Here is a 26172-nt window from a genome sequence, read left to right on the forward strand (position 1 = left end):
GCCTGTAGCTGTAGAGCCTGGGTGTTGAAGTCGGTGTCGGCGTTTGAGAGGCCGATGCGCCGATAAGAAAGAAAACACGCCGTCTTGGTAACCGCAGCGACGTGGGGCTGCGCTGCGCCGTGAATCTTCACCTACATCATCGACCTCGAATACCGTGAGCAGATCGCTTCGGGGGCTTTCTGTGAGCCAGATGGGAATCAAGGGGTAAATATTGTCTTGTCTCAAGTCAGATATACCTTGCTGACTCTTGTAGCATCTACCAGGAGATCGGCGAGGGCAGACGAGTCGCCCTTGCAAAGCTTGCCGCCGATTCTCTGGTCAACGAGGGCCGGCCCTTTCGAATCGCAATTGACATTGCTATTTGGCAGTTCCAGAGCCAGGTAGCCCAGGGTATTTCACTCCCACAACAATATTACAATATGCCTCTCTAACAGCGCTACAGGTGGCACCAACCCTGCGATTCGAACCCTCTTCTACCGTCTCGTTCGACTTCTGGCAGCGCCCATCAAGCCTGTATTTGTGTTCGACGGCCCCTACAAGCCCAAAATAAAGCGAAACAAGCGATCCGGTCGAGGCGATGCTTTATCGAATGCGCAAGCAAAACGATTAATCCATCTGTTGGGGTTCCCTACTCATGATGCGCCGGGAGAAGCAGAGGCAGAGTGCGCTCTGCTGCAACAACACGGCATCGTCGACGCCGTCATGAGCGAGGATGTCGACACTCTCATGTTTGGATGCACAAAAATGCTACGACAATGGTCCCCGCAGTCAAAGCGCCAAACGTGCCCAACACATGTGTCGCTCATCGACAAAGAAGAGATGCGCCTGGTTGATCAAGGCCTTGACCGAGAGGGCATGGTCCTTGTCGCCCTGATGAGCGGAGGTGACTATGATCCTGTTGGAATCGCAGGATGCGGACCCAAAGTTGCTGTCGAGGCTGCCAAGGGAGGGTTCGGCAAGTCTCTTTGTCGCTTGAAAGCTTCAGACGAGGAAGGGATCCAGGCTTGGAAGAAATCGCTGGTACACGAGCTCCGTACCAACGAAAGCCACTTCTTCAAAAGACGAAATAAGGCCTTGGTTATCCCAGACACCTTTCCCGACTTCAAGATTCTGCGTTACTATACACACCCTGTTGTTTCACCAGAGTCGAGCTTAGACGAAATCCGCGACAAGATCTACCAAGAGCGAGAGATTCAAATCGAGGACCTGCGGGAGTTCACACGCGAGATATTTGGCTGGGACTATCGAATAGGCGCGATCAAGTTTATTCGAGTCCTCTCCCATGCCGTGCTCATCAACAAGCTGCTTGACACGGGCTACGACGATGCTGGCTACATCAAGGGGATCACAGGATTTAGATCACACGTTATGAGTGATCTTGTCCCTGAAGTTCGCATGCAGCACATCCCTCTGGAGATCATACCAATCGACTTGTCCAAGGAAGTAGACGAATCAATTACTCAAGGCCGAACTGGGTTGGCACTTAACAGTGATGACGACATCGACGAGGCCGAGAATATTGAGGAAACTTCTGGATCAAAGTCCAAGGCAAAACCGTTTGATCCTTCAGAGCGCTACGGCATTTGGGCGTTGGAGGTGCTGGCTAGGAGAAGCGTGCCAGAGATTGTTGCTGAAGCTGAGTTAAAGCACAATGCTCGAGAAAGGGCCCTCCAGAAAAGGAAGAATACCACAACAAAGTCCAAGTCCGGTATCAAGACCTCCGGAACCACGGCCAAGACTGGAATGCCCGCCGGTGCCCTTGACAGATACGTACAAATCTCGAAGTCCCAACCTGCTCCAGTGACGACGACAAAGGAGGACGCCGGACTCGCCAGGCCGATGAGGCCATCACCGACCCGGCCGCAGCGACGTCTCCGAATACCCTCCCCTCTGGAGCCAAGTAAGCACCAACCCACGTCTTGGACCTCGGGCAGCCCCGCCAGGCAGACGAACCCTTGGACACTTGGCAGCTCACAAGTGATGCCTAGGCCGCAAAATCCTCCTCCAGCAGATGAACAAGAAGCGATTGTCATCACATCTAGCCCCGTCCGCCCGGTGGATTCACCTCCCCCGACCCCGACCCCGTCCCCAAAACCTCGGGCTCGTGCTCAGGAGCTCCCTGATACAGTACGCTCAATCCTTGCTTCGGATGGCTCTCCGAAGAGGGTGAGGAATACGGCGCGGAGTTCGAGACTTCCGAAGCTATCGAGCTCATCTCAGGGGTCTCAACCTACGAAACTGAAGCAAACATCTATGGACTTGTTTACCAAAAGGTCCAACACTGACATTTCAAACTCTCAACCATCTCCCCCTAAACTCCCACCCCCACGCTTCAAGCCTTCAGTCCAGTCAAAAGATGTTGACCCCTTTGACGATGACCCATTTGATAGCGATTCTGATGGTCTTGTACCCCTCTCCGAGCTCATCTCGCGTTCTCCTACCTCTCCTGCTAAGCACCACCAGCCACCTATCCCGCGGGAGCGAAACGCAAGCCCCAGTCCAGCCCCAGCGCGGAAGAAGAAGTTACTCATCCCGCGGGCTAGTGATGTGGGCTTCTTCAAAGAGGTCGAGGTGGACGCCGACGAGCGCGACGAGCGGCTGGCTAGGGAGACAGCAGCTCTGAATCGCAGGGGCATCAAAGCGAGTGTGGTGCGGGTGAGCGATATTGGATTTATAGACTTGACGCAAGAGGATTGAACAACAGAACGGAATGGATACATGATACAAGCGGCATTGATTGCATTATGATGATGGCGTTGGAGGTCTGGTTTATTCATCATGGCGTTGCGAAGGATATCACGATACTAGCATTTTGAAAGGCAGCATATTCCTCACGACATGCATACGAAAAGGGAGTTACAAATAAAATAGACTTGCTATATCTGTACATTTTATGACTTTTGATGCCTTGCCTTCATCCTGAAGGGCTTATACTATACAATTACAAAACCCGTCTAGGGATATCCAAACCCAGCCTTACTCCAGTGCAATGCAATTGTCCTACGCTTGTCCTACTCCGTTTTACACAAGTACGGCATCATGTGCCTCCCATCTCCAAGTCGGGATCAATTTCTGTTCCTAGATCGCGTTCCTCGAGGAATCGTCGTCCAATAAGTTCGTCTGGCAGATATGTCTGCTTCACCTGCCCGTCGCGATAGTTCGGGGGATACTTATACTCCGCGCCATACCCGAGATCTCGCATGAGCCGTGTTGGCGCATTGCGCAGGTGGAGAGGTACAGGGAGACCGGCGACACCAGGTTCACGCAAAGCGGCGTAGGCGTTGTTGAGGGCGCGGTAGGCGCGGGTGCTCTTAGGCGCATTACACAAAGCAACGGCACAGTGGGCGAGCGGAATGCGGGCTTCAGGCATACCAATCTGCTGGGTCGCTGTGTATGTGGCGGTCGCCAGTGGGAGAAGAGTGTTGTCCGCAAGACCAACATCCTCAGAGGCGATGACAACCATGCGCCGGGCAATGAAGAGCGGATCTTCACCAGACTGAAGCATACGCGCGAGGTAGTAGAGAGCTGCATCAGCGTCGTTTCCACGTACAGACTTGTGGAAGGCAGAGATGGTATCATAGTGTTGGTCGCCCGCGCGGTCGTAGACGAGGGTCTTTGTGAGGGCGGCCTTGATGTCGGCTTGAGTGATTCCCTCGCGGGTTGTGAGGGAGAGGGCGAGTTCAAGGAGGTTGAGGGCGGTTCGGGCGTCGCCATCTGCAAAGCGAGCGAGATACGATATCATAGCTTCGTCAAGGAGCGGCGTGGAAGGATAAACGGATTCCTCCTCGCGAATGGCGCGCTGAAGAATACGAACGACATCTTCGGTGGTGAGAGTCTGGAGGGTGAATGTTCGGCATCGAGATAGCAAAGCGGTAGCGACCTTGAAGGACGGGTTCTCTGTCGTCGCGCCAATGAGCGTCACAGTGCCAGCCTCGACAGGCTTGAGAAAGACATCCTGCTGTGCCTTGTTGAAGCGATGAATCTCGTCGCAAAAGATGATGGTCTTGCGACCGGTGAGGGCGAGGTCGTTTGCTGCCTCCTGGAAGAGCTTCTTGACCTCGGCGACTCCTGTGCTGGTGGCGTTGAGCTCGATGAAGCGGCTGCCGACCATCTGGGCGATACATCGTGCTATTGTCGTCTTGCCTGTTCCTGAGGCACCCCAGAGGATCATGGATGGGACTTGGCTCGACTCGATGAGGGAGCGGAGGACGCCGTTTGGTCCGACGAGGTCTTGGCCGAAAACATCGTCGAGGGTTTTTGGCCTCATCCTTTCTGCCAAGGGAGCTGCCCTTTGTGTTTTTGTCTTCTTCGCAGCTCTTCCATCCTGCTCTGTCCTCCCATTTGTCACGGTCTCGTCGCCATTCGTCGCATTCTCCGTCTTCTGACTCGCTCCAGCCCCAGGGCCTTCCTCAAAAGTCCTCTTCCTCCCCGTTATCGGCTGCAGAGCTCCTTTCACGGGCGTCGACACCCTATTCTCAGAGGCAGCCTGGCGCTTCGGGGCAGGCGTCGAGAAGAAATTTGAAGCATTGCGCTTCTGCGATGCCGGCTGAGGTGTCTGCGACTGCGGCGGCGTAGGTGCCTTGTCCTTGTCGACGATGAAGCTCTCGCAGCCCGAGTCGATGTGGCCGTTGATGTCGGACGACCTTACGGACTGGTTGCAGATGGGGCAGTCGACGGACATGGTCGGCTCGGGTCGGGGAGAAGATGATTTGCCGATCGCCGGGTGACGAAAGGCGAGGGTGTAGATGCTGTGCGACTTTGCGGCTGCCGTCTTGTGTGGTCGTTGTCTTGTTGCTCGTGGAGGAGTTGAAGCTGTGAGAGCTTGAGTGACGCGATGCGTAGGAATTTTGGCTGCAGCTGTAAAATGTCAGGGACAAGACGCGCCGGACGACGGATGATACGTACCGAATCGCGGGGACCAATCCATGAGAGGCGGGCCGCTTTCGGCTCCACAGATTCGGTATTGTTAGTGCAAGGAGAAGACTCGATGAATGTGACGTGAGGGAAGAAATATTGGATGGTAGCCCGAGAGTATTCATTCAATGGAGGCCTGAATTCACATGACAGACCTTTATTTACATGATTCTGTACATTTCTTCTCCCTTTCCACCCCCTATGACTGCATACAAAACATGCAGGTTCATGTCATGCTTGTCCATCCGCAGCAACCCAATACAGCCTCTCAAACCTCAGCAACAGGGTTCAAGCAGGTAAAAGAATGGGTGAAGGCCGTCTCTGGCTGGCTGAGCACCAAGCCTCCTTAACAATTTTAGCTGGATCACCTTGCCCCCAAGGCAACCGCCATAAACAAAGCTCATTGGTCCATTCAGTAGTTTCATGTCAACCTTTGTATTCTCTCTTTTGAACGAGTTGTGAGATGCCTCGCCTCCTATAACTCCCCCCTCTTCAATCCACCACATGAATCATTCCATCCGATTATTTCGCATCAACCCCCTCTCCATGAATAAAATCAACTCCCAATGCTAGAAACCTCTGATGTGCAGCTAACCACCCACCGTCCATTTCATGCTTGTTAATAATGCATCCCATAACGCCTTTTCGTGCTGCCTCGCTGCTGCTGCAATGCTGCAAGTCTTGTCACATCACCATGGCCAAAAATATCCCATCCCAGTCTTGGTCGTAATAGGGATATATGATAACCCCTCCTCAAGCTGAAGTCTTCAGAGACCGCACCTTGGGTGATGCGATACTCGTTTCCGCCTTGCGCTTTCCAAGCACCGGCTCTGGTGTTCGTCCCAGACCAGGTGTGCTCTCACGATCTCTTGTTGCTTCTGCATGACATGAGGCGTGATATGCCCGGTTGCCTACCAAGACCGTGTCCAGCCACACCCACTCCTGCGCGGTGTCAAGCCACTTGTTCTCAAATCGATCCTGACAGATCGGGCACACGGTGTTGATCCCACGCGACGGGTCTGGCACAGCAATGTACTTGGGCTTGGCGGCCTCTGACGCCTTTGAAGCCTGCGCTGCCACCTCGTCTGGCCCAGGGATATGGTCCACGTCGACAGCTTCCCTCGACTTCAGCCAGTCCTAGTTATCATTAGTGATGGGTTACAGCAAGTAGAGATGGATCGAAACTTACACGTTGGTCGACATACCAACTCCGGTGCATGCCTCGCTTCTCGGCTTCGTTGGCTCGTTGGTGCACACGGAAATGCCAGTCCATGTGGGCAGTCTTCTTCTTCTTGCCCTCCTCATCAGTTCGGAATCGTCGGCCGCATTGCGTGCAAGGAGGTCCAAGATCATCGTGGAGACGTGAAACCAAAGAAGGATGGAATCTGGTAAGAAATGGGTGTCAGTTACTATAACGAATATATTGATACGGAAAACTCACGGTTGCTTCAAAGCGGCCACATTGATACCACCACTAGGCGGAGCGTTGAAGTTTGCCAACATCCCAGCTGCCTTGGTCGAGGCCAGTAGGCTCGCGATGTTTGGGGGGACAATCGGTGCTGGCGGCGGCGCAACAGGAGCAGCTGGCGCAGATGATGGTGGAAGCAAACCTGCTTGTCGAAGTTGCTCCAGGAGGGACATCGCACCCCCGGCTGCCGGTGCCGGTGCCGGTGCCGGCTTTGGAAGCTCAGCGTGAACTGGAGGTGGTGATCGGATGGCCACATTGGCATACGCTGGAGGCTGTGGTGTTGGTGTCGAGTTCTGAGGCGTTGCTGACTGTCTCGCCATCAAGGCTGCCAACGCACCCTTGCCCAACAGAGAGTCGAGCGTCACACCTCCCGGTGCCGCAGCCGCGGGGGCTGATGAAGGGGCTACGGACACCGGAGGCATTGGACGTGCCTGGACGGGTACGGGAGGAGTTGGTGTAGGTGTAGGTTTCTGGGCCAATGGCGCCATCATGTTTACGGCAGCAAGTTCAGTTACTTTGTTCTTAATGAGCTCGAGCTGGTCCGGAGGCAAGCTAGTGCTCTTCACAATGCCCTGGAGGTCCAGCAGCGCTCTTAGTCTGGTCTGAACACTAGCATCTTGAGGATTCCGCGAAGCTTCAGCCTGCATCACCACAATCAGGTTCTGAATGTCATTGCTCAATGTTTCTATGCTTATCCCAGCGGGGGTGGGCGTCCCACCGGCCCCGTACGCCCCGGGATAGGGAGGTTGGAAAGGTGCAGGTGCAGAGTTGTTAGGTTGAGGTGTTGAGTGAGGGGGGTAGTAAGGAGGCTGCCAGGAGTTAGTCTAAGTCTAGTCGGCTTGGGAGACACAACTTACCTGTTGGCCTGGGAAGGGCTGCCCTCCGTTCGAAGGGTATTGCTGGGCTGGATAACCGGGCTGCCCTCGCATCCCAGGAGGTGTAGGAGTATCACGATGGGGAATTGCCGATCGTGGACGACCAGGTATCATTCCTGGCTGAGGCATACTTGCGGCTCGTGCCTTCATGAGTGCATTCTCAATCGGACGCACCAGCTCGTGTGTGAAGACAGGCCTGCTGTCCATTGATCCACGAACCGGCTCCTTCCACGTCCGAAGCATCTCCTCCATCTTGCGGCGAACAGGCTGGTCGACTACCGCATATGATTCCATGAATGTTTTGAAGAGGTTGCGACCGAAGTAGAGGGTATAGGGCGTTCCGACATTTTTGACGATCGAATCGAGCACGTATAAAGCTGGCAACTTCTTGTTCGGGGGCGCCTACCATGCCAAGTTAGCCTTGTATCACCAAGAGAATGAAAAATATCGCATGAATCTGGACGAGTTGTTCGCATGAGAGATCTGCCTACCTTGAGGATGTGCTGTTGCAAAACCTCGGCAATCGCCAGCGCATGTTCGGTATTCTCGCGAGCAATAGTAGTCAAGTTGCTGATTTCGAAGCGCATGTTGGAGGAGAGGTCCTCCAGCGCGAGGCGGTAATCCTCCGCGACCTCTGCAGAATCCGAAGTCATGATGATGGATGAATCTGGTGTAAATCAAGTCGCAAGACAGAAGATGAGGGATAAGAGATTGGTATGGAGGTGAAGAGGATGTCTGGAGGAATGGGGGAAAGGCCAAGTGGTGGCAACAATGAAAGTGGTCAAAGGCGAAAACAAAGATATCTCCAGAAGCAGACGCCAAACGATCTTGCAGCAGGGGGCAGAAGCTTCCGGTGCAAGGCACAACAGTGCGTTCTAATCTGCAGAAGTTTATTCCCAAACAAGATCTCCCTCCTGGCACGGCACGCGCACAGCTCGTCTAGCCCTAGTACCAGTATTCCCAGAGCAACCCTTGCGAACGAACGAACGCTGCAATCAAGAACCAGCAGACATAGCCCGACGTCACCAATATAAACGCGCGCGCACGCCTGTTTTGGGCTCTCGAATGCGCAGCGCTGCGATCAGGACAAAGAGAAGCTCTGACGGGATCCGAACAGGCGCTTATCGGGTTTGCTGACCTTGGGAGTCAAAGGTGTCGCGTGTCGAAGGGACTGTTTGCAAATCGCACGCCAAGTCTATCTGAGGTGATGAGTCGAGGGGAAGCCTTGTCACGCGTTTGCTGTTTTGGCCGAGGTGTCGAATTAAGGCCCGTGACAAGACAAGGTGATCGGTCGGTGATGATGTGAGGGAGGGAAGAGAAACGGGAACCGAGTTTGGGTTCTTGACGAAGCGTCCCGTCGTTGCCCGCAAGTTGGAAGGCGCCCACCCACGTGACTCCGGGTCGAAGTTGCCGGTACGTACCTCACATTCCACGGCCACACCACCATTGGGCACCATTCACGATATCACGACAATCAAAGCGAACAAAAAACTGTTAGAACGATCGATTTTCAGTAAAGGTGACTAGTAAAGAACTGTTGGCAAGGACAAAGCAAGCCGTAACTAAATCCGATGGTCCTTCCCAAACGAGCCGCTGGGTATTTCATTAAAACATTAAGCCAGACTCCCTGCTTCCAAACGCCTTTCTTTGTTCTCATTGTCTCCATGCAACGAGCGTTGCCTCCGTGCTTGCCTGGCTTTCTCCCCAGACTGAACCTTCCTGCATGCTTGGTCTTCCTTCTTCGCCAAGCTCGTTCTTTTTGTCCTCCTAGAACCGCGACATGTGCGCCTCAGAGTAATAGCTGCTGCGGCGACCATTGTTCATGGGGTGGAGAGCCGTGTCGGGACGTCGAACAGTGGGCACGATGGGGCTGCGGCGCTCTTCCTCGTAGTCGTTATCTCCGTTGATGTGGCTGTGGTCGAAGTGAGGACCAGCGTTGCGCTCGACATCGACGTCGCGAGGGATGGGCTGGCTGATGTTGGGTCTGGTGGAGGCGTTCTTATTGCCACGGTTCTTCCAAAAGACCGACATGAACTTAGCACCAGGCTTCTCATTAAGGGAGCTGCTGCGGCTGGACATAGGCTTGTGGAAGGACTCGTCATCGCGGCTCGTCGCGAGCTCGCCCTCGATTCGGACGATGCGTGCGTTGATGCCGTTGGCCGAATCGCGGAAGATGAGGGAGGCAATGATGTTCACGACACCAAAGGTGAGGCTGAGGATACCAGCAGCCAGGACAAGTCGCCAAAATGGGAGTCCGAGGTTGTCGGCAGAGTTGGCGGACTGGTTCAGCTTTCCCAGGACGTTGCAGCCGATGAGGATCATGGCGACACCGAGCCAGGTAAGGCCATGATGCTCAGAAAGGACAGGCCAGGTCTGACGGAAGTACGACTTGGCAATGGGAAGCTCGGAGACGATGAGGAAGACGGCGGCCGTGCTGGTGAAAAAGAGAGAGGTGGCGTCAAAGAAGAACCATCCGTTGGAGGTGTCGATCTTGATGATAAGAGTCCAGCACGCCACGACAGCGGCGAGAAGACCAATAATGGTAAAGCCACGGAGGATCTGGAGGAAGATCATCCCCGGACCGCGGAGACCTGAAAACATGATGGGTGTAGTAGATTGGTAAAGAAAAAGTGGTGTAGTGTTTTGGTCGATTTACGTTGATCGACGAGATGTGGATGATTTTGATAGATGCTCTTCGGGAACGAATCTCGTTGGGCTGAAGAGAGGGAGCGAAGGTGTGGTTCTGAGAAGGAGTCAGTGAACAGCGCAAAGAGAAGGAGGCGCTCGCAGATGGGCTCTTACCAAATGACCTTGATGATGAGAATGAATCAGGAAGCGTTTGCGCGAGCAGTGATGTTCTCTGTGTGAAGCTGGTGTTTGTTTAAGAGAGAGTGATCAGGAGAGAGGAAGAGATCAGAAGAAAGAAAGGGGTTTTGAGAGCGAGAGGGGAAAAGTGCCTGAAAGAGAGCAATAAGTATTGATGACGGATCCAGTCCAAAGGTCAATATTCCAACAATGACAATAGAAGCGAAAGGGGAAGTTTTGAATGATTGAAAAAGTGGCGTCAATGGTGGTTCCTGAACACCATTGTCGAGGCTTTGAATAGAACTGAACAATAGGAAGTGAGAGAGGGCTGACTGTCACTGAACAGAACGGGCAGGCTCATGCAGCCTTTAAGAACAGCTGCGTATTGTGCATCAGTGTCGACGCGCCCTTGTTGGGTAAATCGGGCATGCAGAAGAGGCGTCCCTATCCCTGCTTGCCAGTGTCAACCAAGCAGCAGCTGAAGCAGAGTCCTGGAGGTGTCGCGTGGAGGGGGATGCGGAGGGGCGCATCGCGATTCGCCGTTTCGTCCAGATCGACTCGTTCTGAGGTGCATTCTCGGTGTCAGGCTCCACTCGGGCCCGTATTGTTGTCAGAGGATGAAAGAAACTTCCAGCTCTGCTGTCTCATGGCCGCGATATCTGGCCTAGGACGCGCTCCCCAACAGAGGTCCGTCTCACTTCATCAGAAGGGCGGAGGTGCCTTGGGTGGACAGCAACAGGTCGCAGCACCTCGGACCAGTCGACCCAGGCCAGCGCCTAACTCTGGGACTTGGGCGATTTCATCAGCGAGCGGTTCGACTCTTGATGTTTGGGCGGGCGTCACTGGATGGTTTGCTACTCTACACATCTCAAGACCGGGGTTGAGGGAGGGGATGATTGGACGAGCAGTTTCAAAACGTCGTTTCAGAAGCCTTCTAGCCCAGAGGTGGGCCGCGTGGGCAGCGCTAAGTGGCCTGGCAGTGAGCCGCATACAGGGGTGGCACGCCACTGAAGAACATGAGATTCCGGGGAGCTGCGACTCACACGCGGGGGACGTTTGGGTGCCACGAAGCTCGACATGATGCACAAATAAAGACCTGAGGCTCCAAGTTGGCCGTTGAGTTTTTCTCATGGCTGTTAAGAGTCATCCGTTTTGTGACCGGAACACGAGGTCTCAGTTTCAAAGAATTGTTTGGCGTTGAAGACCAGCCCAACCAAGATTGGATCCATCACCCAATCAATGCTAGGCGCCCGTCGTCGTAAATTGTTCTTCGCAATCTCAAAATCACTTAAGACGAGACCCGGAACTTCAACGTTCTCGATCTGTTTTTAGAGTTGATCTTAGCCTACCAAGAAGATAAATTTGACTCTCGTTTTCGGGTTCTGTTGGTCGCTTTCCTCTCGGCCGCGGGTCGACTCCAGGCGCTTGTCCGTTCAGCTGGTAACCGCGAATCGATGCTATTTTTGACCCGTGAAGAGTTTCGTAAGCGCCGGGCTCGGAACAACTCGCAGTCCAGGCCGTTCTTCGCGGGCCGCTGATGATCTCATGATTATTACACCACCAGGCTCAGCCAGTCCTTGGGCGTCTGCTCGTTCAGGAAGCTCGGGAATGGAAATTGTTTGGCCTTCGCAGTTGGGAATACATGTGTCTGGTGCGCTCTTGTGCTAGTGCTTTCCCAGGCCCACATCGCTGGGTTGTATAACTAGCTACTCTGCCGCCGCATCTTTATCACAGACTCGGAAGCTTTGCTCTCCTTGATAAGGTGTTTTGGGCAATAGCTGCGTAGTCTTTTCTCCTTTCGGTCCGTCTTGTCACACTGAAGAATGCTCCTCGCGTTGTATTTTTCATCGCACTGGTTGAATTCGCCCTTGAGAGTACATCCACAAGAATAGAGCAGATACTCTTGCGAACACATTTTGTGTCAAGTAGAGGATGTCTCGATACTTGTGGGAAAGAACGGGATAGGAATGTGGGTAACCAACTCTTCCGTCTTTGGCACAAGAGTCGCGATGAAATCGGAGTGAATTGACAAATTTACGCAAATGACCGAGATGACAAAAAAGCAGTTGATGATGCTCCCTTGAAGTCATGATACTTTTGGGGGGAGAATTCATCGATGAGGTGAGGTTTTTTTGTAAGCGAAACCACGGGTGGGGGTTCGCGGGCTGACACGGGGTACATGGGCTTGTATGCGAGTCACCGGGCAGAGCAAAGTACCCCGGGTCAACCGAGCACCCAGCCCCAATCCTGAGGGCATCTCAGGCCTCCAGTGGCTGATCTTCCGATTGGCCCATTGCCAAAATCTTCAGCCAAACCGGGCAAGGACACAGCCTCCCGTCCTTGTCCCATTGGCTTGGGTATGGGTACGGGGGTACCTCTTGTCGCCCAGGTTATATCTGACGGTCTCGCCTCTGGTGTCGCGACCGCTGGTTTTACCTCTTCTCTTCCTCCCTCCCCATCTCTCGCTCGAATACGACAGCTTGACGATCCATCACCCTTAGATCTTTACCATTGTACGAGTTTTGTATTAATCAACCCCCCTACTATATCCATCATCATGGCTCGCGGCAACCAGCGTGAAAAGTCTCGTCAGGCCAACCTTAAGGAGCAGGCCAAGAAGGTCCGTTGTCAGCCTCCAATGTCATCAGCTAGCACACGACTAACATGGTTCTGTTTGCATCCTCTATAGAAGTCTGGCACCAACATGAGCGGCACTCAGATGCAGCATGCCAAGGAGGCCAACGCCGATATCATGCGAAAGAAGCAGGCTGCCGGTACGCACCCCCTTCACCGAATCCTACGAGATGCCGTCGATATACGCCCAACCCCCATACAGTCAATGGACTAACATGCTTTGCTTAGCCGAGGCCCGCAAGGCTGCCGAGGGCAAGAAATAGATGTCGCGACCATGCTATACGAACACTCCATCCTGCCCGACAAGACGACCGATCCTCCTCTCCACAACCTCCGAGACGAGACGCGGGCATGACGAAATGTTTGACAACCAGCCTCTCCTTTTGTACAACGACGACACGAATCAATTTTGGACAGCATAGGCGAAGTGGTGCAAATGTATGGGATACCTTTTGGGAATATAAAGCTACACTAGCCTCTTGAATGCATCTTTTTTAACGATGTGACTTGTTCTGGCATTTCTGGATTCCTTTTCGGTGTTGTGAACGACGTGGCCTCCCGTTCATGGCAAGTCTAATTCACAGCAAGTGATAGAACAGTCATCTCTTACTTTTCAACGTTGGGCCTGTGTATTAACGTTGCGGGCCGTTGAAAGCATGTCAATCATGCACAATTAGGCCTCCCGGGTCACTCTGAACTCTGGAGAATAACCTCAGACTTTACAGTTGCAGGTTGTTGACATGTAGTGTCGAATTTTAATGGAATATGTCAAATATATAAATGGTAGATTCTACCATAGCTATCTAACCAACTCATCGCAAGAACACTCACTCGACACATTTCCGACCACCTATCAGACTCCCAGCTCTCTGCTACATCACACATACACCATGGAATCCTGGCGACTGCTCCCAGAGGAGCTCCGGCTGATAATCCTCGAAATGCTAGCACATGATCCAGCACCCAAGAACGAAACCAAGCTCTCAAGATACCCCCTGACCCAGTACTCGCTCGTCTGCAGAGACTGGCAGATCTTTTTCGAGCGACTCCTCTACCGCCACCTTACCCTCGACAAGGCATCTCTCTGGGACTTTGAGCACATTGTCTGTCGGCAGAGGTGCTTCGTCAAGCACATCAGGCTCAACATCGACATGGAAGCCTTTGACCGCCTGGCACGCACGAGATTCGACATGACGTTGCTCATGAGAACTCAAGGGTCTCGGGCACGCTCATGTACCTCTTCTGAATCCTAAACTGCTGGCGACCCGATTTCGACTGTTCAAAAGACGTGACGCTGGAGATAACCGGATATCCCAGGACACGGATGGCTGCATCCGCGTCACGCCTGACCCGTTCAGGCCGTTGTTGAGGCCCCTTAACGATCCCCAGATACCACTAGAGAACTTGAACCATCATGACCGAAGAGATGACCTGGGTCTCCGATTAGATCCCGACTTTGGACCGGGGCTCGCGCAGGTTAAGGTGGTGAGAAAGCTCGTCGTGCAGCGAAAGTCGAGGTACAGACTCTCAAGGGCCCTAAAACCCATGGTTCAGAGCCTCCCAAACCTGTACCATAAGAGTGTCATCCATGATGACGATGAACTCAATGCTGTTCTGGGAGCTAGTGGTGGAACTAGGTGAGCATGTGTACGCCTGGCGTTCACGAGTTTGTCAACGCTGCTTTTGCGATCTTCGGGATGCAACGGATCTCGCGCCTGTTGCCGGGTAACCTCAACAATTCTTTGACACAATACTCTTTCAAGTGCGCTAGAGAGGAGGACACGGCCTTGATAACGCACGAAGCCCCGGGATTCTTGCATTGCTATTATGGTTTAAGATTGGAGTTTAACGGATTGCTTGGTATGGATCATGATGTTTGTTCAGAATGATCAGGGGTTGAAGTGTTACTACTGCGTTCTTCTTCACAATGCCCACAATCAATGACAGAGCTTCACAAGTTTAGACAATTGAATGAAGATACCATATTAGAACTTGTCCCACCTTCACGCAAAAGAGTCAAGACTATTCGTAAACACTTGTCGTATTACCCACTAAACTCGCCGGTTATACCCATCTTCATACCCGTGAAGATTTGAATCAGAGCCATCTAGGCTCGCCCGTACAGTTTCCGAACCGTCTAAATCCCATAAGTGGTACACTAAATCATAAACTGGTCCACCTTAGAAACCCCTAGCTTCCTGGTATCATATTTCACAACCACCAAAAACTTAGCTGAGTCCGGCCATCTTCATGGGGAGACCACCAGCCATACCGCCAAAGGCGCCGATGCCCTGGGCGTTGGCGGCGGGGAACGAGCCGGCGGAGCAGGACACGACGCAGGTGCAGCTGCCATCGCTGCCGAGCTGGCCCTTGCCGGGCACGTAGCCGGTGTTCTCGGGGGCGCTGGCAGTCTCGGTGGCGGCGGGCTTCTCGGCAGCAGGCTTCTCGGCGGCGGGCTGCTCCGAGGGCTTGCCGCCGGTGATGGGGGTCTGGGCACCCTCACCCTTCTGCTGGATGGCGAGCTCCTTGAACTTGGCCTGAGTCTTCTCGGCGGTGGGGTTGATGGAGAAGACCATGCCCTGGCCGCAGTGGTTGCCCTGCTTGCAGTAGAACCCTGCAATAGTTAGCTTATAGTTGGGATGTGTTTATAGGGAGTGACTTACAGAGAGGGGTGTCGACCATAACTTGCATGGCTACTTGAGGAGGAGGAGAGACCGTGTTGTTGGGGTTGGCCATAAAGCCAGAGTCCATACCGCCCTCGAGGAGATCGCAAGGGGTATCAAAGGCAGACTGAGAGACGGTGTGGTTCTGGGCAAGGAACTCAAAGATGACGGTGTCACCGATGGGCACATTGTCAAGCTCCTCAGGCTGGAAGACCAAACCGCCAGGGCCACCAACAGTGACGGTGTGCTTTGCAGGCTCAGCAGTAGCAGCAGGCTCTCCTGCAGGGGCCTCAGTGGCACCGCCGGCGCCGGCGGTGACGGTCTGGGTGACGGTGACCTTCTCGTTGATGGTGGTGGTAGCAGCACCGTTACCAGGGTTGGCCCAGATGATGATGATCTCGGTCTTGGAATCCTTTGTGATGCCGTGGCCCTTCATGCCCTGCCACTCTTCTCCAGAGGGGTACCAGGCCTGCTTCTCCGGCTCGGGGTGAGTCCGTCGGTCGAGCTGACCACCGGGCAACATGTCGAGGAAGCGAGCCATTGAGAGAGGCGCGACGGCCATGGCGAGAGCAGCGGAATACTTCATGATGTCTTTTTTGGGGGGTATTAAAGTTGCGCAAGGAGAGAGAACAGTTCCTGTCAAAGGAGAGTAGATAGGTATCGATACCTAGCGATTGGTAGGAGGTCAAATAAAGGCGAGGGCCTGCTCGTAAAGAAGGAAATTATCTCGAGTGCGGTAAAAAGAATGAAGCACGCGGAAGTGAAGAAACTTGCAAGAAAGGATGAAGAGGATGAAGAAACATTTCGTCTGAGGTTGCGGAACAACCGAGACTTATATCCATCACTGGTCGTTTGGAGACAACCTCTTTCCAGCCCCTTCCCGGGTCGAAACACGGCGACTGCAGTAACCGGTTGCTTCGCCTCGCCTCGCTTCGGCTGCTGGTGCCTCCGATCACGTAGCGCCGCCATTGAATTTTTCGAGACGGGCTCGCAATGCGGGGGAGGCCGCTGTGACAGAAGCGTCTCGGAAGTTGGGCTTGGTGTTTTGAGTTGTGACCCCTTTGGCCGCCACACCAAAGGCGAGTCCTCATGTAGCGTAGGTGCGTAGTAACGTGCAGTCTTGGGTAGCCTCAACTACAGAGTAGCATTCTTGGCCGGCTAATAGCACCGTGTGAGTTGCATCAGCCCGCCCCAGGTTGGCAAGGTCCCCTTTGGTGAGACACCATCTCCGACAAGCCAAGGGCGGCAGTCTCTTCACCCGTTGTTTCCAAGCTAACGAACCGATAGGCTACTTTTCACGGCAGTGGCCAAGTTTTGCCTGGGGGAGGGGGGGGCCAAGTCTAGATCTGCTAGGGTGGAACAGATTGTGTTTCAACGCGAGTCGCCAACAATGGCCGTTTAAGCGAAATCTGTTATAGTTCAATTGGAAATATCACCCAAAACTGCAAAAGTTGATGAGAAATTCGTTCTTGGGTGTTATCGCGTTGCTATAGTTATGCGCCATTAATGATCGAGCTCAGTCAAACTTGTCCAGCCATCAACATTAACAACCCCTTCCTCATTTCATCCCATCCAGGAGTAAATCCCTTAACGGCTTCGTCTGTCATTTGCACATCTTCAATTCCCACGTGTCTCCGTCTCACCATCCATCTATCAGTCCCGACTTGAGTAAAGCCTCAGACGCCGTCCACACTTACCGGCCAACAAGCGCCGAGTGACCTTCTCAGTAATGTCGTCCCTCCTCGCTCCACCATCTGACACTCGCTGAAAAGGCCGTCATGCATTCACTCGTTGGCTCAAGATCCTCCTGCATAATTTCCAGCTCACCGTACCAGTCGCTAAAGTGCTCGATGTCGATGTTCTGCTCGGCTGCCCATTTCTCCATGTCTTGATGGAAGATGGGTTATACAATTGCTTTACTGCATACATGAGCAAGAAAGAAGGCTCTGGCCGGATGCGAGTATACCTCCGCGGTGGTTGCCCTATATACAAGCAATGTCTGCCGACTTTCTCATGGACAGGGAGTGTTCCACGGTGTCATCAGACTTGAGGCCGTTGACTTGAGCGGCCACGATACGAGGTCTGACAAGCAATCGTGGATCCAGGATAGGTCGTTGGCCATGATGCGGCGAGCGGCAATAGCCTTCTCGATCCTCGCAGGCCAGAATTCCTAGTCCCAATGACCCTTGGTGCGGAACCGGCCATGACCCATCCTCCGGTATAGTTCATCGCTCCACCAGCGTGCAAACATAGCATGGTGCTAGATCTCGCGTAGTTTACACATGGCTTCTTCGTAGAGCGTGGTGCCTTTGGGGGTCAAACAAGCATAACGCGCAATGCTGCTCTTGTATACTGCCATTCAAACGAGTAACTCCTTATCCAGAAGGGCAGATCTCGTGGTAGAGGCGTAAAAAGCAGATTGGCTTCAGCAGTATGCCACGGGCGAGGAATAGGTTCTTGTGCCGATTTGTTCTCAGAGTCATCGCCATTATAGTTGTCATCGCCAGATCCCACACAAAGCAGAACGTTGACCGGAACAGACACAACCAAAGTACACGAAGCCCTATCCGCAGTTTAGTGTTGCTTCTCCCATGGTTTCGATCTTATTGTTCTCAGGATTACTAGTTCAACTTACAGTGTGCTTCACGGAATGTACTCAATATTTGTCGCCTATCATTGCTGGGAGAAAACTCACAAAGCCTCATCCTCGCCATCCATATCGCCATCATGGCCCGTGTACCCTCAAAACCCCTTTCCTCGCGTACTTTCTCCTGGAGACTAAACAACAGTCTGACCACTGTTCGGATCGCCGGCTGTTGATATTGACACCCCATCTTCGCCATGGGGTGAGCAAAGTTGTAGCGTCTCAACGCGGAGCCCAAAGCCGAGTTTGCATGAGTCTCCAGTTTCTCGAAGTCGCGGCTTCATTGGCCGACTTCAGTTCACCAATACACAAGCTGTCAGTGTATCAGAGCTCAGATGCCTTGGAAACAAAACAATTGTGTTGACTCAAGACCCCCGGTTTTGTTGAGCCTGTTGCTGACCCTCAAACAGGCCAGTGTAGTAGCCAGCATAGTACCACGACATAAGAAGCTTTTTGAGGTTTTCATCTTGCACTGGTAAACCTTCAGTTAGCCGTTGTTCAGAGGTGTTCACGGAGATGGTTGACTTACCAGAGCCTAGAACAGCCTGCACAGGAAATGCAGGGAGTCCTTGGGGTGTAGCCTGAGGCTCGTTGCGTGACGAGTGTTCCTATGTAGTTAGCTACTGAGTAATTGCAGGGTTTCCCTCACGTCAAAGTGTGGGAAGGGGGTACAGGATAGCTTACTTCCTCATTCACAGCTTCTTGCGCAGAAGTGGATGGCTGCTCAGGCTCAATAAGTTCGACATCTTGAAGACGATCAGGAGAAGACTCGTGCTTGGTCGCAGCCCTAGCAAAAGATATTAGTAGGAATTTGGGCTGATATCTTGAGATAACGTACTGGCTCTTAGACTCCAGCTCTCGGACACTGCCGCCTCGTGCATGAATGCTGTGGTATTTCTATGGGCCGTGAGTTAGCGAAGCTTCGTGAGTTTCCTCAGACTTGCCCACCTTGTACTCCTCCAGAGCCTCGTTCCAGGAGTCGATGAGGGCGGAGTCGTCCCACAACTCCTCATGGGTCAAGTTCTCCTGCTTGGTGGACATTTTGGTATCCAAGAGCTCCAACTGTCAGAGCCCTGAATGTGCCGTGGTGAAGTGATTAGGAGCGTCCTGGAGGCGTTCTCCACAGAGGTTGATGGCACCGGCAAGGATAGACGAGCTTTATCTGATGCAGATTACCTTCATCCCCAGCATCCACAGAGACGATGAACCGGTTTGCGACTGGAGTTGTTGCCAGTTCCAAGTGTAAGTCTGGTCGTCGCGTCGACTGCCTATCACCAAGCTCCAGAAGCTGCAGGCGACCCTTTAGCGGTCCAAGCCACTAAATGACCCCAACCCCCGCGCTGATAGTGGGCAGCGTCTCACCGCCCACACCAGACGCGGCAGAATCCCAAATTTTCCCACGCCTCCATCTTTTTTTCTGCGGCGGCCGTCCAGCTTTTGCGTAGGTACCTCCAGCAAGCACAACACGACACAATGGCTCCAGAACTCAGGAAAAGAAAGTGTGAGTATATCGAACGTCTTTCAATCTTCATGCGCTAATGATCTTTAGCCGTCTCTGACGTGCAGAAGCCCAACGGCGCTGCTAAGCCTGTCAAGGCCGCCAAGGGCAAGCGGAAGGGTAAATCCAGTCCAACTCCATTGCAGTCACCTCTCGTCTCTAATACGTTTCGATAGCCGCCGAAGATGGATCGCCCGTGTCGCTGAAGAAGCAAAGGTCGGTCAAGAAGGTTGCCGTCACCTCCAAGTCCGCCGAGAAGCCGGCGCAAAAGCCCAAGAAGAGCAAGGCCGTCGAAGAGGTCAAGGTCGTTGAGGAGGAGGAAACCACCACGCTCGACATCCCCGACGAGTCCGAGTCCGAAGCCGAGGAGAGCAACGAGGTCAAGGCCATCGTGGAGGAGCTGGACTCTGGTGACGAGGACATCACCGAGGGCGACGCCGTCTTCAAGCCCGGACAGGATGTCGGCAAGATCCCCAAGGTCTCCAAGGAGGTTCAGAAGGCCGCTGAGGGCGCCGACGAGGACGCTGGCGTCATCTACATCGGCCGAATCCCCCACGGTTTCTACGAGCACGAGATGAGGCAGTACTTTGAGCAGTTCGGTACCATCCTGGCTCTCCGACTTTCGCGCAACAAGAAGACTGGTGCCAGCAAGCACTACGCCTTTGTCAAGTTTGCTGAGGCGACCACGGCCGAGATTGTCGCCAAGACCATGGACAACTACCTTTTGTTCGGACACATCCTCAAGTGCCGAGTCATTCCCAAGGAGCAGGTGCACGAGGACCTTTTCAAGGGTGCCAACCGGCGGTTCAAGGCTGTTCCCTGGAACAAGATGGCCGGCTATCAGCTCCAGAAGCCCCTGACTGAGGCTGGCTGGACAAAGAAGGTGTCCAAGGAGCAATCCAGGCGAGCAAAGAAGGCTGCCAAGCTTAAGGAGATTGGCTACGAGTTTGAGGCACCTGAGATCAAGGACGTCCCCCCTCCTGCGCCCAAGGCCATTGAGAATGGAGAGGAGGAGGTCAAGGCGATTGAGGCTGCTCCTGCTGAGAAGGAGGAAGAGCCCGTTGTTGAGGAGCCCAAGGCTGAGGAGCCTGCCGAGGTTGCGGAGCCTGAGCCTGAGCCCGTTGTTGAGGAGCCCGAGGTCAAGAAGACCAAGGCGAAGCCAGCCGCCAAGGCAAAGAAGGCCAAGGTGACAAAAGCTAAGGGCCGTAAGGCAAAGGCCTGAGTGAATCGTTCAATGATTTAGGAGTTCAGCGACATAGATATAGGGTTTAAAAGTCCATAATGAATTGCATGTCTGGACCAGTTGTCACGATGTTCGTCTGAGGTCTTTTTTCTACGTTTTGATGTTGATATGTACGCACATAAGCGAACCCATAGCACTCATAGGAAATAAAAGAGCAAGCAACGGGATTATGAAAGGCGAGCGATTTTCTACTTCGCGCGAGATTGTGAAGAAGCCACGGTATACAATGGTCTTTTTCTTTAATATGACGGCGAAGATGGATGTAAGATGAAGAAGAAGAGAAAATTTGGAAGCGAAGCGCGAGAAAGCGTTGAAATGAGGATCATGGCGAGGTCCCACATAGATTGATGACTAAGATACCCGCGGTTATCATTGCCCTAGCAGGCCAATACTCGCGATCCTGGGGAAACCTTGGAAAGGTGACAGATATTGACTAGATATGGCTAGGACTCTCATCTGAAGTTATCTCTATTGGAGGGGAATGCATATGCAAAAGGCACGCGTATACATGTTTGAAGCCAAATGCAAGACAACTCCCAAACATGGCTAGACAATTGGTTATCCGTTCCTGGGAGCCGGTAAGTTTCCATGCGGGGTTCCGTTTACGGATGATGCCTCATGGGAAGCTTCGCATGAGGATCTGGTACTTATAAGCTCTGCTGCCCGGGGGTTTTGAACTGTCTCCTTGATCTGTGTTTCATCTACATACAGTCTCGCAACAATCTCCAATACGACAGCTCTCATCAGTCGCTTACACCAAAGCAATGACACAGTCTACAATCTTTATCAACGGAAGGTTGTTTGGTGACGCAAAAGATGCAACAGAAGATGCCGTCTATCATGATTCCATGATCATCGATGGATCCAGGATCGTTCACGTTGGAAAGGAAACCGACAAGCCAGTACAACAAGCGAAAGAAGCAGGCGCCAATGTCATCAACCTAGAGAACCGAGTTGTGGTTCCTAGCTTTATCGACAGCCATGTCCATCTACTCTTCTTTGGTCTCTCGTTAAAGAAGCTGGACGTATCACAATGCGCGTCACTCGAGGATATACAGAACACCATCTCCAAGTATGCCAAGGAGCATCCAGAGCTGCCTCGGATTCTATGCAAGGGCTGGATGCAATCCGTCACAGATGGCGAGGGTCTGGCCAAATGGTTGGACGACTTGGACCCTCGTCCCATCTACATCGAAGCTTTCGATCTACACTCTTCATGGTTAAGCACTGCGGCCTTGAAAGAGCTTCCAGTGGAAGAGATGAAGGCTACTTGCGGAGAACACGTCACCTGTGACGAGGCTGGAAATCCAACTGGTCTGCTTGCTGAAACAGCCCAGTCTGCCTTTGTCTGGCCTCATATAGTTGGTGCTTGCACAACTGAAGAGAAGCAAGCTGCGCTTCAGACCGCCTTTGAAGCGTACATCGAGGCTGGATACGCCGGAGTCATCGACATGGCCATGGATATGAACTACTGGGAGGCTCTCGAAGAGTATCGCAAAACCAAAGGTCTTCCTGTTCACTTTGCCGCTCACTGGCTCATCCCTTACGAATCAGACGAAGAGGCGCAGCTTAAACACATCGAGGAGGCCATCGCCATGAACCAGAAGTGGCATCCTTCACGGTCGCCCGACTTTTGCGTCGTCGGAGTGAAGATCATAAGCGACGGCGTGGTGGATGGATGTACCGCGGCGATGAGCTACCCATATGGTAAGAGCAAGGAGATTGTTCCGCCGTTGTGGCCAGGGGACGCTCTGCAAAAGGTCATCAAGCGGGTGGTTGAAGCCGGAATGCAGTGTGCGGTACACGCCATTGGAGACGCTGCAATCACACAGGCAATCGATGGCATCGCCAGCGCCAATAGTCCCCGGGGAAGACATCGCATCGAGCATCTGGAACTTGCCAGTGCTGAAGATGCCAAACGCCTCGGTAAGCTGGGAATCACAGCATCCATCCAGCCCGTCCACAGCGACCCTTCACTCAACTCTGCCTATGCCAAGCTCATCAGACCTGCGACATGGGAGAGGGCTTTCCCTTACCGCGAGTTTCTTGAGGGACACGCCTGCGTCGCGATTGGTACAGACGCGCCAACAGCTCGACACCTACCGTTCCCAAACCTGTACAATGCCACAACAAGAAAGTCTGCGCTCCAGCCGACATCAAGCGCCAAGTGCAACGCCGATGCCGCGCTCACGCTGTCGCAGGCTGTAACTGCGGCTACTTCTGGCGCGGCATACTCTCGTTTCGCGGAGGAGTGGACTGGGAGCTTGAAGGCGGGACTGAGGGCGGATTTCTTAACGCTGGATACGCAGTGGACGCCAGAGTCTCTGCTGGAAGCTAGGGTATATCAGACTTGGAGCCAGGGCAAGGTCGTTTACCAAGCGAAGCCGGAGGTGTTGAACTAGAGGCTTTGTCAGATTGTAACCAAGGAGGTTTACCAATTGCTTGTAAAGCACATCCGACACTGTTGAACACGAGTTTGGAAACCACACGTGATGATGTTATACGAGGTGACACTTTGCACATCCAGCATGATGGGGAATCAAAACCAGATACAATGCCATCTCGTCTGTCGAATGGTGTAATGACAAAATGTCTCTCGCGAGATCTTGCATCAAACATTGGAGCCAAGACTGCATCTTTCAAGATCGACAGCGGGGGGGGGAAGGTAATGTAGCACCGTAAATGACCTGGGTGAGAGATACGATGTTTGAAGGCCCACATTGAAGATGAGGATGGATACGAAAATGTACAGAATATAGCTCATCCAACTGCTGAATCTGGTTATTACCGTGAAGAATATAAATCACATGAACAAGATGATTCTAATTATGTACTTAAAGCACGAGCATTAAGAGAATACGTCCATCTTCCAGATATCTCGTGTCATGAAGTCAATGCCATGGGTCATCATTGGCTCAAATGCAGACCAGGAAACCCCTCGTATGTGGTCACATCACAAGAACCATGCCTCATCTCAGTCGTGCATCAGTTAAAAAAGGTCAATGCCAAGCAATTGACATTTCCGAGCCGATATTACCAGCCCGTATCTGAACATCGGCGGCGGCCGTTGGACTCCCGCTCCCGCTAACTCCAGGGCAGCTCCAGATGCTGACACCCACTAAATGCCACTGGCCGCCCGTTGTAGGTGAGCTGACGTGTTGGAATCCATCCACCCACCCAATCTACCTGACCTACACCACCAACCGCAGGGAGGACAGGCCAGCCCGTGCCGTACCTAACACGTACACGTCCCTCTGCATACATATCCATCCATACCCTACCTACGCGCTGGAAAAAAGAGGGCATCTCTGCACGACATTGATCCCTCTCGATGCCTCTGACTGGCGCATCGCAACCTCACCATGTCGTCCACGCCCACTATAGACCCTACCCAGGCGTCAAATTCAGGTGCGTGCGGCCCCTGCCCCCTGCAATCAATCCAATCGCTCGCTCGCAGATGGAGAATGAACGTGTCCTAATGATGGGGGGCCTCGCCTCTTCCACGTGCAGCCTCGTCCAAGAAGAAGAAGAACAACAAGAAGAAGAACGCCAACAAGAACAAGGCTCAAGAGCAGCCCGCCAACAACTCTGAGCCACACCAAGCGTCCGACGGCACCCCGGAGGAGCCAGATACACCCACCCAGCCTGTGCGTACCTCTACCTAGTTCATGACCCCCCTCCTCATCCACCTCCACCAATGCACCCTCGCGCGCTGACCCTATATCCCCTTGCAGGAGACTCCGGTCGATGCAGACGCACCCGCCGATAGCAACGGGCATGCCGTAGAGCCCAAGAGCAACGGGCTCGCACCCCCGACGGTTGATGGCGAAAAGCCCGACGATTCAGACACCTCCGCCAAGCTAGAGGCCATGAGCCAGGAACGAGAGGCCCTGCGGGCTGAGGTCGAGCAGCTGAGGAGGCAGCTCGAGAGCATCCAGGAATCACACGCCAGTGAGGTCACGCAGCTAAAGGCCGACCTCGAGGAGAGCAACGCCGCGAAGGAGTCGGCCGAGGAGCAGTATCAGAACCTCCTCGGCCGCGTCGAAAAGATTAAGCAGACGCTGAGCGACAGGTTACGGCGCGACAAGGCAGAGCTAGAGGAGGCTAAAGAGAGGATAGAGGAGCTCGAGGCACAGAATGACGAGCTCAGGAACACGGCCGTGTCGTCCGGCGAGGACGTAAGCAAGCTGAAGGAGGACCTGCAGGATGCGACAAGAGAGCTCAACACACTCCGGAGTCGCAACAACCTGTCAGCGCAGAACTGGAACAAGGAGAAGGATGAGCTCGTCCGGCAGGTTCAGCACCTTAAGGAAGAGATGGAGACGACCGCGAACGCTATGGGCGAGTGGGAGGTCATCGCCATGGAGGAGCGCTCCATCAAGGAGAGCCTTGTCGACAAGGTCTCGGAGCTAGAGGAGCAGGTCGTTGCCCTAAGGGAGGGCTACGAGGGTGCCAACTCGGAGCGGGATAGCCAGGCGACCCTCATCGACAACCTTCAGAACGCCCTCCGCGAGATACAAGAGGCCCGAAAGAGGGAGCTACGCGAGATGGTCGAGACGACCGAGGAGCAGGTGCAGGGCCTGAAGAAGTTGGTCCAGGAGGCCGACGCCCGCGCCACCGAGGCCGAGGCGGCCAAGCAGTCCCTAACTCAGGAGCTCGAGAGGACAGCGCCGTTCGAGAAGGAGGTCAAGGAGAAGAACCTCTTGATCGGAAAACTGAGGCACGAGGCTATTGTGCTGAATGACCACCTGACCAAGGCGCTACGATACCTGAAAAAGACCAAGCCGGAGGACAATGTCGATAGGTATGTCGCATGCGGATGTGTCACGATTCGTGCTAACCATGAGCAGACAAATCGTCACCAACCACCTCCTCCACTTCCTCACTCTCGACCGCGGCGACGCCAAGCGCTTCCAGGTCCTCCAAGTCATGGCCGGCTACCTCAACTGGACCGACGAGCAGCGCGAGCAAGCCGGCCTCGCCCGCCCCGGTGCCTCTAACAGCCTCCGCCTACCCATGTCTCCCTTCACACGAACACCCAGCTCGCCCTCGCTCAGTGCCGACGTCTTCTCGGAGCCATCATCCTCTAGGGACAAGGAGTCGCTGTCAGAGCTATGGGCTAACTTCCTAGAACGCAGCGCCCAAGAAGGCTCGGGAGACACGCCGAGCAGAAAGGGCAGCTCGAGCAGCGCCGCCACGGGGCCAGTAAGACCGGAATCGGCGCGACCAGATTCCAAAAATTAATGTACTGGGGGAGGTTCAGATGGTGTTACGCTATCACAAGGCATGGGAAGTGGACACGGTGCATGTTTCAAGGGGAGGAGCTGGCCAAACGGGCGGATAATGGGATGGGCACAAGATTTCTGGACGGTTTTTTGAAGAAGCAAAAAAGGGGTACGAGCTGTGTTTATTGTGGGCTCAAAGAAGG

At 53.6% G+C, this 26172-nt stretch overlaps 11 protein-coding genes across 11 annotated transcripts; 6 read left to right on the top strand and 5 right to left on the bottom strand.

Annotated features, from left to right (window-relative positions):
- Positions 1-145: 145 nt before the first annotated feature.
- On the top strand, positions 146-2697 carry NCS57_01060500 (uncharacterized protein; the record flags this gene model as incomplete). The annotated part of the gene is made up of 3 exons (XM_053060346.1): positions 146-204; positions 254-390; positions 443-2697. Exons 1-3 carry the CDS (start codon positions 191-193, stop codon positions 2695-2697), a joined length of 2406 nt encoding a protein of 801 aa, XP_052910740.1. The 5' UTR covers positions 146-190.
- Positions 2698-3037: 340 nt separating this feature from the next.
- Positions 3038-4927, bottom strand: NCS57_01060600 (uncharacterized protein; the record flags this gene model as incomplete). Its single annotated transcript, XM_053060347.1, has 2 exons — positions 3038-4857; positions 4906-4927. 2 exons carry the CDS (start codon positions 4925-4927, stop codon positions 3038-3040), a joined length of 1842 nt encoding a protein of 613 aa, XP_052910741.1.
- Positions 4928-5667: 740 nt separating this feature from the next.
- NCS57_01060700 (uncharacterized protein) lies at positions 5668-7910 on the bottom strand (the record flags this gene model as incomplete). The annotated part of the gene is made up of 5 exons (XM_053060348.1): positions 5668-6051; positions 6104-6299; positions 6356-7191; positions 7240-7659; positions 7749-7910. The coding sequence occupies 5 exons, from the start codon at positions 7908-7910 to the stop codon at positions 5668-5670; spliced, it is 1998 nt and encodes a 665-aa protein (XP_052910742.1).
- A 1114-nt stretch (positions 7911-9024) lies between these two features.
- Positions 9025-9858, bottom strand: NCS57_01060800 (uncharacterized protein; the record flags this gene model as incomplete). Its single annotated transcript, XM_053060349.1, has 1 exon — positions 9025-9858. The coding sequence occupies one exon, from the start codon at positions 9856-9858 to the stop codon at positions 9025-9027; it is 834 nt and encodes a 277-aa protein (XP_052910743.1).
- A 2641-nt stretch (positions 9859-12499) lies between these two features.
- NCS57_01060900 (4F5 domain-containing protein) lies at positions 12500-12959 on the top strand (the record flags this gene model as incomplete). The annotated part of the gene is made up of 3 exons (XM_053060350.1): positions 12500-12682; positions 12752-12836; positions 12925-12959. The coding sequence occupies exons 1-3, from the start codon at positions 12620-12622 to the stop codon at positions 12957-12959; spliced, it is 183 nt and encodes a 60-aa protein (XP_052910744.1). The 5' UTR covers positions 12500-12619.
- A 627-nt stretch (positions 12960-13586) lies between these two features.
- On the top strand, positions 13587-13949 carry NCS57_01061000 (F-box domain-containing protein; the record flags this gene model as incomplete). Its single annotated transcript, XM_053060351.1, has 1 exon — positions 13587-13949. One exon carries the CDS (start codon positions 13587-13589, stop codon positions 13947-13949), a length of 363 nt encoding a protein of 120 aa, XP_052910745.1.
- A 975-nt stretch (positions 13950-14924) lies between these two features.
- NCS57_01061100 (uncharacterized protein) lies at positions 14925-15945 on the bottom strand (the record flags this gene model as incomplete). Its single annotated transcript, XM_053060352.1, has 2 exons — positions 14925-15310; positions 15360-15945. The coding sequence occupies 2 exons, from the start codon at positions 15943-15945 to the stop codon at positions 14925-14927; spliced, it is 972 nt and encodes a 323-aa protein (XP_052910746.1).
- A 2423-nt stretch (positions 15946-18368) lies between these two features.
- Positions 18369-19044, bottom strand: NCS57_01061200 (SMN domain-containing protein; the record flags this gene model as incomplete). Its single annotated transcript, XM_053060353.1, has 5 exons — positions 18369-18475; positions 18533-18611; positions 18688-18790; positions 18842-18900; positions 18952-19044. 5 exons carry the CDS (start codon positions 19042-19044, stop codon positions 18369-18371), a joined length of 441 nt encoding a protein of 146 aa, XP_052910747.1.
- A 432-nt stretch (positions 19045-19476) lies between these two features.
- On the top strand, positions 19477-20723 carry NCS57_01061300 (RRM domain-containing protein; the record flags this gene model as incomplete). The annotated part of the gene is made up of 3 exons (XM_053060354.1): positions 19477-19504; positions 19553-19621; positions 19678-20723. The coding sequence occupies 3 exons, from the start codon at positions 19477-19479 to the stop codon at positions 20721-20723; spliced, it is 1143 nt and encodes a 380-aa protein (XP_052910748.1).
- A 785-nt stretch (positions 20724-21508) lies between these two features.
- On the top strand, positions 21509-23146 carry NCS57_01061400 (Amidohydro-3 domain-containing protein; the record flags this gene model as incomplete). The annotated part of the gene is made up of 1 exon (XM_053060355.1): positions 21509-23146. One exon carries the CDS (start codon positions 21509-21511, stop codon positions 23144-23146), a length of 1638 nt encoding a protein of 545 aa, XP_052910749.1.
- Positions 23147-24106: 960 nt separating this feature from the next.
- NCS57_01061500 (GRIP domain-containing protein) lies at positions 24107-25988 on the top strand (the record flags this gene model as incomplete). The annotated part of the gene is made up of 4 exons (XM_053060356.1): positions 24107-24152; positions 24255-24391; positions 24479-25548; positions 25595-25988. 4 exons carry the CDS (start codon positions 24107-24109, stop codon positions 25986-25988), a joined length of 1647 nt encoding a protein of 548 aa, XP_052910750.1.
- Positions 25989-26172: the final 184 nt, after the last annotated feature.

Source organism: Fusarium keratoplasticum, chromosome 8, assembly GCF_025433545.1.
Source record: "Fusarium keratoplasticum isolate Fu6.1 chromosome 8, whole genome shotgun sequence".
Taxonomy (NCBI): domain Eukaryota; kingdom Fungi; phylum Ascomycota; class Sordariomycetes; order Hypocreales; family Nectriaceae; genus Fusarium; species Fusarium keratoplasticum.